Genomic DNA, 12,428 nt, shown 5'->3' on the forward strand with positions numbered 1-12,428 from the left:
TCAAAATCTGTGTTTGTCTCACAGTTTCCTTTGTCGAGGGATTGCTGTAGATTCCCAGAGCCGCTTGGCAACTTTTGAACTTACCTCGGAGGCCACAATTCGGTTCATCACTGATCTGGCTGACTTCTTCCTGGTAAGGCTCCCCGCGAGAGCAGCTCTGTTTGCAGGTTGCAAGGAGGAGAGGCAGGAGCAGCACCTAGTCTGTGGAAGGGCTTTCTGCTCCTGACTGGACTGGATACTAGACCTCCATCCGAGTCATGAGCAGTACAAGGCGGAGAGTGTGCTCAGCAGTGTGTTTTGAAGTAGATCATGAGACGTGGGTTTGGGAGAAGATGGTGAGAAGCTGCTCTTTGCAGAGGAAGCTCTGAGCAATGTGACAGTGCCTCTTCCCATTTTACCTGGAGGCATTCGTGGTTGCTTAGCTGAGGATGAAGAAACCCATGAATACATGGAGCCCCCGAACACCTTAGGGCTTGTACCAGGGAAGGAGGGGCAGCAAACAGGGCCCAGCCTGCTGTGCATTAGCTGAAGTGTCTGATGAGGGGGGTGTTCAGTGTGCTGGTGGTGGACTCCAAAGCTGCTGTGGACTCGCAGTGGCAGAGGCTGTTGTGTAACCAAGCGTCTCTCCTTTTCACGGCCTGCAGCACAAGGTGTACCTCGTACCCGCTGCTCAGTTCACCATGGAGTTTGTCGAGCCAAAGGTGCATTGCATCAGCGTCCATGGCACGTTCTCATCCAACAGGTAACAGAATCCCTCAGGATTTAGAGTGAAAGTGGCTGTGACCAAAAGCCCTTGCTTCCCCCAATTCCCTCAGCTTTGGAGCCTCTTAAGTTCTTGACACAGGAGAAAGACATCTGTGGCATAGGAGGCTGCAGTGAAGCTCCTCACCCATGGCCACCATGCAGGCAGCGATGGAGTAAGGACTGGAAGTCAGGCAGCTGCTCCTTTCCCTAAACACCACGTTGCCTCCTGGGGCAGCTCCTCAGCTGTCATCGTGAACAGGCTTTCCTGTGCTTGCTCACATATGGCAAGGGACACTCACTGTGTCCGGTATCCACTGTATTCTTCAGAGTGCTCTGCATAAATGTTTGCACAGGAATCAGCCTTTGCAGGATTTTTGTCCTTCCTGCTGAGCCTGTGTCCCAGAGCCCCAGGTCCCAGTAGAAAGCTCTCCCTCAGCAGGCATCCTTCATAATCCTAAAGGTGTTACAGGGTGTGCTTTTCCTGCCGGGATCCCCAAAGCCTCTCTCCTAACATCTCGTCGTCTTCTTTTGCAGCAGTTCCTGCATTCCCTCAAGGTTTCTGAAGCTTTCCCAGTCCATCATTTTGGAGGGGGGCCAGGCTCTGCCCATTGCCTCTGATGTCCCCCTGGCCCAGGCAGTCCACGTGGCTCCAGCCGGGATCCCGCTGGAGCCTGCACCTCGGCCTCCCACAGCTGTGGACCCCACCGCAAAACTCATCCTCCTGCAACAGCCCCAGGTAGCAGCGTGGGCATGGGGTGGGCTGTCGTGGTGGTGCTGTAACACTGGATAGCTGGGGCAGGGAGAAGTTTTCATTCTTTGTTCAGTAGCTTTAACAATTTAGCAATTAGACTTTAAATCAGAATTTAACCAGGACTTTAAACTTGTCCCTGAACCTGTAATTCCCATTGAGGTCGTACCTCCCTCCTGCCCTGCTTGTTCTTCTGGACTCCCAGGAACAGCTTTGCAGGTGGTACTGTTAGAAAGGGGGGTGTGGGGGAATGGGAGGCTGATTCACCAAATGTCTGACTGTTACCTGACAGTTGTGCAGTAGGAGCACAAGTCTGTGCAATAATAAATGAAAAACAAGCAGGTGTAAGTGCAGGCATCAGATTTAATTTTATTTATTTATTTTTTCTCTCTCTGTTCTCGTGTTTGGGGCCAGGATGCTGTTGTGTTTAACAGCCGGATTCAGAACCTGGGACGCTACGCCTTCATCCTGCACTACTACCAGCCCAACCATCCCACCTTCCCTGTGGAAGTGTTAATCAACGGGGGGCGCATCTGGCAAGGTGAGATGAGCAGAGCCCTGGGGAAAGCTGCAGATAGGCAACAGCGCTGTAAGAGGCGCCCCAGAAAGTTTTTCGTGCTAGACAGTAACTGGGTTCTCTGAGGAATGCAAACATGAAGTAAGACAGACCCTCAGCTCTTACAAACTGGGTGGGTGTGATGGGATCTGCAAGGGAAATGTGAGACCAATATCTTTGTTGTTTTTTCAGGTCAGACCAATGCAACTTTCTGTCCGCATGGCTATGGGTGCCGGAGCCTGGTAGTTTCTGAGGACCAGATTATTCTGGACGTTACTGATAATGATCTGACTGTGGTTGTTCGAGTGCCAGAGGGCAAGCAGCTGTGGTTGGTGAGTCTCATTCTGGGAAGCTCCTTGGCATGCTGGACCAGGCTCCAGCAGGGCTTGGGGATTTTTGCAACTATGTCACCATAAGAATGTTTCCCACCATCCTCAGTTTCTGAACTACCTTAGAAAGTTGCAATCTCCAGTGTTAGTGGCGTAGAATTGTGGGCAGGGTTCACATCTGTCCAGCTCAGCTAAGACTCACCCATCTTGTCCTTGCTGCAGGATTACATCCTTGTGGTGCCGGAAGACAGCTACAGTTCTCAGTACCTTCAGGAGGAACCCCTGGACAAGTCCTATGACTTCATCAGCAGCTGTGGCATTAACAGCTTCTACATCAAGTGAGACCTTTGGCTTTGGGTGGCTGCTCTGCTGTACAAGGGCTGCATGCTCCACAGAAAGCAACAGCCTTTTCCCTTTGCAGACATCGTGTGTGGCAGGGGAGGGCTCTGCTTAATGCTTTCCTTATCTAATGACCAAACCCAGGGGTGTTTGGGGGATCTCAGTGTCACAGGGCTCTCCATCCCACCAGTTCAGTGTTTCTGTAGGCTATCCCGATGGATTTTGTGGTGGTGGAGAGGTTGGGAGACTGTGCCGCACGATGACTCTTCCTGCCTTCCCCTGCAGTCCCAGCACATCGTCGAGGTTTTGCCGCGACTCCGCCATCTCACTGTCCCTCTTCTACAACAACGGGGCGCAGCCCTGCCAGTGCCATGAGGCAGGGGCACGGGGCAGCCAGTGCGAGCCCTTCGGCGGGCAGTGTCCCTGCAAGTCCAACGTCATCGGGCGAGAGTGCTCCCGCTGCGCCACCGGCTACTGGGGCTTCCCCAACTGCAGGCGTAAGTTGTCCTGTCTCCTGCTCTGGCCGTTTTGCCTTGGGCTGCCTGGGTCTTGCCCTCACAGACACGGCTTCTTCCTGCCTCTTCCAGCCTGTGACTGTGGGACACGTCTCTGTGACGAAGTGACGGGGCAATGCATCTGCCCTCCGCACACCCTGAAGCCGGAATGCGTTGTCTGTGAGCCCCAGACCTTTGGCTGCCATCCCCTCATCGGGTGTGAGGACTGCAATTGCTCTCGGCCGGGCGTGCAGGAGCTGACAGAGCCGGGCTGCGATGTGGACAGCGGGCAGTGCAGGTGAGGGAGCCCTGTCCCTGTCCAGGGCACACCTGGCAGCATCTCCGGTCCCTGGGGGAGTAACTGGACACGTTGGCAGGCTGCAGGGAGGAAACGGGCAGGATGGGGAAGTCCTTGTCAGCACTGTGTCCCTGCCAGCACGGATGAAACTCTGCAAACCCGACTGATCCTCACACAGCAGCGTGAGGCTGAGATTTCTAATGCTGCACCTCTTGTGTCCTGTCCAGGTGCAAGCCCAATGTCATAGGGCGACAGTGCGACCTCTGTGCCCCCGGCTACTACCACTACCCCAACTGCCAGCGCTGTGACTGCCACCCAGCTGGCACTGAAGCAAGCACGTGCGATCCGGTCACAGGGCAGTGTCACTGCAAGGTCAGTCCTCCAGCACTTTCACGTGGTGCGTTTCTGCTCGGCTCAAGTCTCCTTGCTCTGGCAATATGTTCAGCCTGGGGGGCTACGGGAGTCTGGTGGGCCAAGAGGGAGCCAGACGCAAGGAGTAGCTGGTCCAGAATACCCTGAAAAGCTTCTTTTCCCTATTTTTCCTGGCTGCAAGGGCTCACTCACCAGGCAGTTGCTGGGGAGTCAGGCACTCTGAACCACTCATACAGCCATCTCTGTCCTCTAGGAAGGCCTAGCAAGGAGCTGCTGACACTGTTGAGCTTTGTTTGTCTTCCAGGAAAATGTGGAGGGCCCAAGGTGTGACCAGTGCCGCCTGGGGACGTTTTCTTTGGACGCCAGTAACCCCAAGGGTTGCACCAAGTGTTTCTGCTTCGGTGCGACAGATCGCTGCCGCAGCGCTGAGAAGTACCGAGCCGAGGTAAGGGGGCTGCCAGAGCTCACAGATGGGTTGTGTTCCCGTCTGCCTGGCTCTCTGCTGCCCGGGGGTCTCCATCCTGCACTGATCTTAACCCTCTGGAAGATAGGCTGCGAGGGAGGTTATCTTTGTCTTACTGCGCCCATCTCCCACTTTCAGCCCCTTTTTCTGGTCCCTGGGGCCTCGTCGGGTGGAAAGGCGTAGCAGGGTTGTGCCACGTGGGGCTGGTGCTCAGCTTTCCAGTGGCTTCATCAAGATGCATGGGAGGTTGTGACCCTCTTGGCATCCTTTCAGCTGTACTGAAAAGTGTCAGCATCCAAATACATTCTGTAGTTCCACCAGAGCACAGCGGGGGCTCCCTGGAAAACACGTACGGTTGATGTTTCCCCGCAGTTCGTCGACATGAACGGGTGGCTCTTGCTGAGCAGTGACCGCCAGGAAGTGCCAGCATCCCTGAGCCTGCGGGAGCAGCTCCTCCGCGCTGATCTCAAGAACCTCCCAGATGCCTATCAGGAGCTCTACTGGGTTGCACCCAGCTCCTACCTCGGGGACAGGGTAAGAACACAGTGAGAGCTGGACCAGCAGCCAAACACGTCCCTGACCCCACCAACATGCATGCCGGCAGCGTGCCCACAAGCCTGCAGGCATGGCTCACTCGTGATTGAGCACAGACAGCTTGGACTCAGGTCCCTGGTGTGGACTTGCAGCAACGTATGTGATTTGGCTCTCCCTTAGGTTTCCTCCTACGGTGGCCACCTGCGCTACGAGCTTCACTCCGACCCCCGGAGGGGCGACGTTTTCATTCCAATGGAGTCCCGCCCGGACGTGATCCTGAAGGTGCAGCCCGAGAAATTCTCTGGTGGCTCCTGCTAACGTGAGCAGGATGAGGTGGTGACTGACACTTTCCTTGCCGTTCCCAGGGAAATCAGATGAGCATCATGTTTCTGGAAGGCTCCTACCCATCCCCAGGGGGGGTACATGAAGGTCAGCTGCAGCTGGTGGAGGTGAGTGTGCACACACGTGTGTACCAAGTGCTCAGATGCTACTGAAAGGACAAGACTAGCATGTAGGCAGAAGGGAGGATTGCTTTGAGCTCAGTATTTTTGTTGCTGCCTGTTGCAGCAGAACTTGCTGCGAAAATCCAGGAACTGTTTTACCTGTGCAAAGGGGAGACATCCCAGTGGCAGGGAAGTGAAGGTTAGGCTGGATGTCCAAGCGCCTGGTACAAAATAAGGGCTTATGCTTTCTGCCAGTAATGTCAGGTCTTCTCCCACTAGGGTAACTTCAGGCACACGGAGACGCACAACCCTGTGTCTAGAGAGGAGCTCATGATGGTGCTGGCAAACCTGGAGCAGCTGCAAATACGGGCACTCTTCTCCCAGCTCTCCTCATCTGTGTCCCTGCGCCGTGTGGTCCTGGAGATTGCAACGGATACAGCTACAGGCGTCCAAGCCAGCAACGTGGAGTTGTGCTTTTGCCCAGCTAACTACCAGGGGGACTCCTGCCAGGTAGGGGCAAAAGGGCACGCGCCATTCCAGGCAGAGAGTAGTTGAGCAGAGACCATATGGGGCCTCAGACACCCCTCATGCTTAGTGCAGGTGGCAGTCCATGGGGCTTGGATCATTGACCCCTGAGGGCTTTAGTTTTAATCGCAGCTCAGGTTGTGTCTGAGAAAGGAACAACATCTCCCACATTCCTCCGCACCAGCCTGCTCACAGCTTCCCTTCCACCACAGCACTTGGGAGCCCTGCATTAGCTGCACCTGGTGTCTTGGAAAAGGCATGATGGGGAAATTGTTCGGGTGTTGAAGACCAAAATCAAGTTCTTGCAGTATCTTGGAGTAGGTCCTACTGCCTGTGCAATTACCTCTTACTGATGAGGAGCAGAAAAGAGCTGCATGGAAAAAATCTTTGTTGTTGCTTTTAATCTCTTCTCTATCTATACAGCCCTGTGGAAATTCTGTCATGGAAACTAAATCAGTCTCTGCTTTGTCAGGCTGTTTTTCACATCTCTGTCTTCTCCTCTCTCCTCAGGAATGTGCTCCAGGTTACTACAGGGACACCAAGGGGCTATTTTTGGGAAAATGCATTCCATGTCATTGCAACGGCCACTCAGATCAGTGCCTGCCAGGGTCTGGGATATGCCTTGTAAGTAAACAGTGAGCCAGCATGGTATTTTGGACTTGGAAGAGCTGTAGTGTGTGATGAAAAAAGCTCTTCACATGCAAACTGCATCAGTGGGACCACGCTTGAATCAGAGCATTTGCTGCACGTGCCATTTCAGGGGTGGTCCCACTCAGGGTCAGCCTCGGGTGAAAAACAGTTCTAGGAAAGAGAAAGGACCAAAGCATCCAGATATCTGGTGGGGAATTGTCTGTGCAAGCCACTATTTCCTGCTGTCAGTGCTGAGCCTGCTTTGTCCTTGCAGAACTGCCAGCACAACACGGAGGGAGACCACTGCGAGCAGTGCAAGGACGGCTACGTGGGCAGCCACTCTGCTGAAGGGTCCCTGCAGTGTGTCGGATGTCCGTGTCCTCTTTCCGTTGCTTCCAACAAGTGAGCACCCTTGAGTGGAATTGCCTGTTTGCCCCTTCTGTTTAACTGCTGGGAACAAGGCTGGCCCACGTCAGGGCACTGGTTTGGCGCTGGGAAGTGAGCCTTTTCCATGACCCCAAACCCGCTCTCCTGCCCGAGGTCCCAGCAGTCCACGCCAAGTAACTGACCCCCCGGCACCACGTCAGTGAGGTGCCTGCACCTTCCCGTTCACCCCTTGTCGTTTCAGTTTTGCTGTCGGTTGTATCCGCAAGGGCTCCAACATGCAGTGCCTCTGCAAGCCGGGCTACGCTGGACCCAACTGTGAGCGGTAAGGAAACCCGTGTTTCTGGGGCCACAGCCACGCTAGTCCCATGCAGCCACTGCTGTGGCACAACAAAAGTTGTTCTAGCAGAAACTGCAGAGGGAACAGTCGGCCTTGCCCCCAGTGTGATTTGCTCTGGCAGGAATTCTTTCGGTCCCTTTCAGCCTGCAGATACCCCGTGGCTGTCTTTACTGCTGATATATTGTGCTACTGGGGTTGCATTACTTAGCTGGGCTTTGCCTTAACTTGCAGCCTGTGATAAAGGCACCTTTCTGGGGTATCCAAAGGGAAAACACAAAGTGCTTTGAGATCCCAGAGGGCTGCATCAATTGCAAATCTTGGATGCCCTCACTGTTATAATTGCTCAAGACTGAAGTGTGGTGCCAGCAAGGGCTCTGAGGATCCCCCCAGTGCCCTGGCTGTGTTTTAACTTGCTGTGTTTCTCCAGGTGTGCCCCGGGATACTACGGCAATCCCTTGGTGATTGGCAGTTCGTGCCAGCCCTGCGACTGCAGCAGGAACACGGATCCCAACATGCTCTTCAGCAGCTGCGACTCCCTGACGGGTGCCTGCACGGGGTGCATGCACCACACAGCCGGTGCACGGTGCGAGGTCTGCGCCCCTGGCTTCTATGGGGATGCAGTGACAGCCAAGAACTGCACGCGTGAGTGGGGCAGGCAGCATGCACTGTGGGGAGAAGGTGGACAGACAGACCTCTGACATGTCCAGAGCCTTGGCTGAGCTGCGCATTGCCTGGATGAGTCGTGCACTCAGTTACATACGTGCCCGGACAGGCAGCCTCTAAATATGATGATAAAAAAAAAAAACAAAAAACAGCTCTAAAAACGTACCCTCCAGCATCACAACTCCATAACCTCCAATCCACCCGTCTGTAGGCTGCCAAGCCCCACCCAGGCTGGAACAGCCTGACTCCAAGCAGCTACTGCAGCCACGGCGCTGGCAATTCCCCGGGAGCGTGGGTGTGCACAGCCCGCTCCCAGCACCGCTCAGCTCCCTCTGAGGAGCGGCAGCTCACGAAAGAGGGGCTGTCCTGGGCGAGGGTAATGGGAATAAATTGTCGGCTGGAGAAGGTCCAAGAGGAGAGAGGCTCCGTGGTAGGGAGAAATAGGGTTCCCTGTCAGGAATAAGGGGGTTTGGGGGTAGCTGACCAGTCTCTTCAGTTCAGCGCATAACTGGGTGTATCTTTTCCCTGGCAGAGTGCAACTGTTCGCCTTGCGGGACTGACTCATGCCATCCGCAGACTGGCCAGTGCTTCTGCAAGGCTGGGGTGACAGGCCAGCACTGCGACCGCTGCGAGGTGAGGGCCACCTGCGTGCTGTGACAGCGCCGGTGCAGACACGCCTGCCCTCTTTGTGAGCGGGGCACCCGCTGACCTGCTTTTCCCTAGGAGGGGTACTACGGCTTCGAGGGATGCTCCGGCTGCCAGAGGTGTGACTGCGACGTCGGTGCTGTGGGGAGCAGCTGCCACGTGCAGAGCGGACAGTGCAGCTGCCTGCCCGGCGTCAGCGGCCTGCGCTGCCAGCAGTGTGCCCCCGGCTACTGGGGCTTCAGCGAGAGGGGCTGCAGAAGTGAGTCCTGCTGCTGGGTCCCTCACATGGAGGAGTGGCAACAGCACAAAATGATGACACGGGCCTTTCCCTGTTATTACGCTTGGCAGAATGTGAGTGCAGAGGGGGCTCCTGTGACCCGCGCACCGGGGAGTGCACCTGCTCCAACGGGCTGACGGGGAAGCAGTGCGACGTCTGCATGCACGACTACGAGATCCCGGTGGCGAACGGCCCAGACAGCATGAGGTGTGAAGGTCTGTGTCCTGCAGTGCTGGGGAACGAGGGGCGGGAAGCCCCGGGAGAGGGCCCCGTGCTGACTGCTGCGTTCCCCTGGCAGTGTGCGATAGCTGTGTCCTGCTTCTGCTGGAGGATCTGCAGAGCATCGAGATGTCCTTGCCCTCCATCCGCAACCAGCTGGTCAACCTCAACGCCAGCTCCATCGCCTGGGCTCGCCTCCACGGCCTTAACAGTACTATGGCAGCTATCGCTGTGCGTGCAAGGTATAATGCTGGTTTTTGCCTGTGTTTGCTGGCCTGTTGGCCTAATTTCAGCTCATTTTTTTCCAGAACCAGCTGCGTGAGTACCAAAGAGCCATGAGCAAGGTCAGGCAAAGGGCTGATGAGCTGGAGGATGAGAACACGGACCTCACGCAGGACTTGAATGCACTGCAGCACAAAGTAGGATATTTCTCCATCTCCCTCCCCTTGCCAGAGCAAGAGTCCCCCCCTTTTATCTAAAATGAGGGCTTTGAAGGCTGTGAGGAACCTAGTTCTGGCAGGATGGATCTCCTGCTCAGCCCAGCTGTGGATGTTGGGATGTCTTACTCAGCTGCCCAAGCAACATTACCTGCATGGCTCCATTGGAGGGCTGTTAAATTTCTTGTGATATTGATGGCTGTTTCTTGATTTAACACTAGCTTTTGAAGGAGCTCCATATTTAACCAGTAAAAATAAATAAAATGTCATTTACAGAAGTAGCATATGGGAGGGAACATAAATGTCCTAGTCTGTCTTGGGTGTATCCCTGTGGCAGGGAGAAGCCATGCCCTGGTAGCAAACAAATACACCCTTTTTATTGCAATTATTCTTAGAGGCCTCAATACTGCACACATTTTGCTAGGTGCAATCGGTACATTCTAGAAACACTACTTGTGTCTTCAGAGAATTTGTAAAATGAGCAGAATTTGATTTGATTTATAATCTCCCTACTTTTAACCTAAGGGAGATGGAAAAGTCTCTCCTTGATGACGTGTGTCCCTTGGGCAACTGCATGGACAAATGTCTGCCTCTGTCTATATTTTTGTCCATGCTTCGAACAGCTAAACTGCAGGCCTGTACCTTCTCTTGTTCCCTGGTCAGGACCCAGGTGGGCCTCGCGCTGGGTTCTAAGCCTTTTCCTGTGTCAAGAGCAAGAGCACAGGACAGAGATGCTCTATGTGGTCTTAGAACCATTTCAGGATCCAGAACCTATTGCACCGGGAGCTTCACTTCTCACTTGTGCTCCTGTAAGGTAGTAAATAAGACCATTAATAACACATCACAGGAGAGCAGCACCAGATAGCTGTTGCAGATGTGACTTCAAGGAGCTCAAAAGCTGTGTATTCCTAGTCTTGTGTGTTTTTTGGGAACATCATACCCTCTGATGGGTCATGTTAAACATAACTTACGCTTGAGCTAAGCCAGTGTTTTGTGTTTTAGATGACAATGACTCACAGAAAAGCAAACCATTTAGAGGAGAATACAAGAGAGACTTACCAGAGAGGGGAGCAACTCCTGCTGAATATCCAGAGTATTCAGAAAAGCATTGGAGGTAGGTAAAGAAGCATCCCGGCTTTGTGGGTTTTTGCTGCTGGGAATTTCGCTTTGCAAACAGCAGAGTACTGCATCACTTAGAAAGGGCCATGGAAAAAAAGAAGGGGAAATGCAAATGTAGTGGAGATCCTCCCATACTCATGGGTGTTTAGGTAGACCAGAGGTTATTGTGAGTCCCAGCTGTCTGACTGAATGCCACCTTTGGAAAAAATACATGAAACTTGCACCAATGTTATTAAAATGCATAAAACTGTCACTTCAGGAGAGATTTAGCAAAACAGGGAGCGACTGGATCAAGGAGAGGAGGCAAAATCACAAGAAGGTGCTTGGGATGTAGCGTGAGTTAGTGGTAGCGGTCAACAAGACAGAAACATGGCAATACACCTGGGTGATCTTGCAGTTTGGGTGCCTGAGTACTGAACAAGGGCTGGCTGCGTTGTGGTGAGGGTGATGTGAGAGATGGAAGGTCTCAGAAGGTTGTGAAGGGACCGGGGTCCGTTGATGCTAACAGGACTGGATTTCTCTGCAGACTTGGTGCGGCAGATGGCCAAGTTCGGGGCGGCAAACGCCAGTACCACCTCCACTGAGGAGTTTCGGCAGAAGATGGCTGAGGTGGAGAGGATGCTGAGGGAGATGAAGGAGCGGAATCTGGGCAGCCAAGAAGAGCTGGCGAGGCGCGAGCATGAGGAAGCTCAGAAGCGTGAGTCCAGCTCAGCAGCACGGGACAGAGCTGTGCAGACCCTGCTTGGTTTGGTTGTTCCTGACAGCGTGGTTTGGAGCCCTTGCAGACACTACACATCATAGTCATCTTTGGAGGGTGTGGTTATTAAAACAGACACCCCTCACAAGTTTCACAGTAATTTCTGGGTCATCTTTGCCACCCCAAGGGATCACTTACAATTTTTTTCCCCTCAAAGTGAATTTTAGAGCTGCTTGTATTAACTGGGTAGTTCGGTTTTACGACAAAAATGACAACACTTAGAGCCAGGAGTTAGCATTTATCATACAAACATTACATGTGGATGGGAATGAGTCACCTTGTGTTTCTTCACTGTCCCAAGAGAGTGGTTCAGAATAATAACTGGCAGCCCGCCATCCTCAGCAGCCCTGCCATCCCGAGGGCTTCCCTTGCAGGACCAAGGGGTCACATTCTGCTCCTGTGCAAAGCTCTGCTGCATAATCAGGCAGACCAGCTATTGCAGGGAGCTGAGTGCTTCTGATTAGCAGACAGTGGCAAAACATAATTCAGCAGTTGTCAACTGGAATTATAAACTGTCTCTCACTAGAAATAAGTAAGTGAAATGGGGAGTAATCAAGCAGTGGAGTGGGACTCAGGTAGAGGTTCTCCATCCTATGGAGCCTTACAGGCATGGCTGAGCATCTTTCTGAAAGAGATCCTATTTCTCTCACCAGCATTGGGGATTTTTAGACAATACTGGATGAGATCCTATTCTATCCAGGCTGAAAGAGGAAGGGAGGGAGGATAGTTGCTTCAGGTCTTGATACCAACAAAGTGAGACCAGAACCAGGCTTTTCCACAACCAAGCACAGAAAGAGCTCTTTAACACAGGAGGATGGGTTAGTGACGGTTCTCACCTCCTCCGTCCTCAGTGTTGCATCGGGTGAAGAGCGAGTTTCATTCCCACTGGGAGTCCAACCAGGACCTGGTGAGCAGCATCCAGGACCGTCTGGCACAGCACAGCTCCCAGCTGATGGATCTCCGCGATGCCCTCAACGAGGCTGTGAACAAGACCAGGCAGACAGAGGACTTGAACAGTCTGAACCGCAACAACCTGGAGGAGAGTCAGGTAGACCTTCACCACATATACTCATTCTGCCCAGCAGTGGGGGGTTCCTGCCCTGGTCCCACTC

General features: G+C 53.6%; 1 protein-coding gene across 1 annotated transcript in view; it reads left to right on the top strand.

Annotated features, from left to right (window-relative positions):
• Positions 1-12,428, top strand: part of LAMA5 (laminin subunit alpha 5) — a 90,522-nt gene that overhangs the window by 67,799 nt on the left and 10,295 nt on the right. Inside the window, 26 exon segments of the mRNA XM_066978595.1 lie at positions 25-133; positions 645-742; positions 1,279-1,480; positions 1,907-2,033; positions 2,241-2,380; positions 2,600-2,715; positions 3,002-3,213; positions 3,304-3,508; positions 3,736-3,880; positions 4,185-4,325; positions 4,716-4,877; positions 5,058-5,159; positions 5,243-5,326; positions 5,600-5,830; positions 6,356-6,469; positions 6,750-6,877; positions 7,104-7,184; positions 7,627-7,841; positions 8,395-8,495; positions 8,586-8,766; positions 8,856-8,999; positions 9,083-9,234; positions 9,312-9,422; positions 10,443-10,554; positions 11,086-11,256; positions 12,168-12,364. Coding sequence (XP_066834696.1) covers positions 25-133; positions 645-742; positions 1,279-1,480; positions 1,907-2,033; positions 2,241-2,380; positions 2,600-2,715; positions 3,002-3,213; positions 3,304-3,508; positions 3,736-3,880; positions 4,185-4,325; positions 4,716-4,877; positions 5,058-5,159; positions 5,243-5,326; positions 5,600-5,830; positions 6,356-6,469; positions 6,750-6,877; positions 7,104-7,184; positions 7,627-7,841; positions 8,395-8,495; positions 8,586-8,766; positions 8,856-8,999; positions 9,083-9,234; positions 9,312-9,422; positions 10,443-10,554; positions 11,086-11,256; positions 12,168-12,364 — 3,781 coding nt within the window.

Source organism: Anser cygnoides, chromosome 16 (assembly GCF_040182565.1).
Source record: "Anser cygnoides isolate HZ-2024a breed goose chromosome 16, Taihu_goose_T2T_genome, whole genome shotgun sequence".
In the NCBI taxonomy this organism is placed as follows: domain Eukaryota; kingdom Metazoa; phylum Chordata; class Aves; order Anseriformes; family Anatidae; genus Anser; species Anser cygnoides.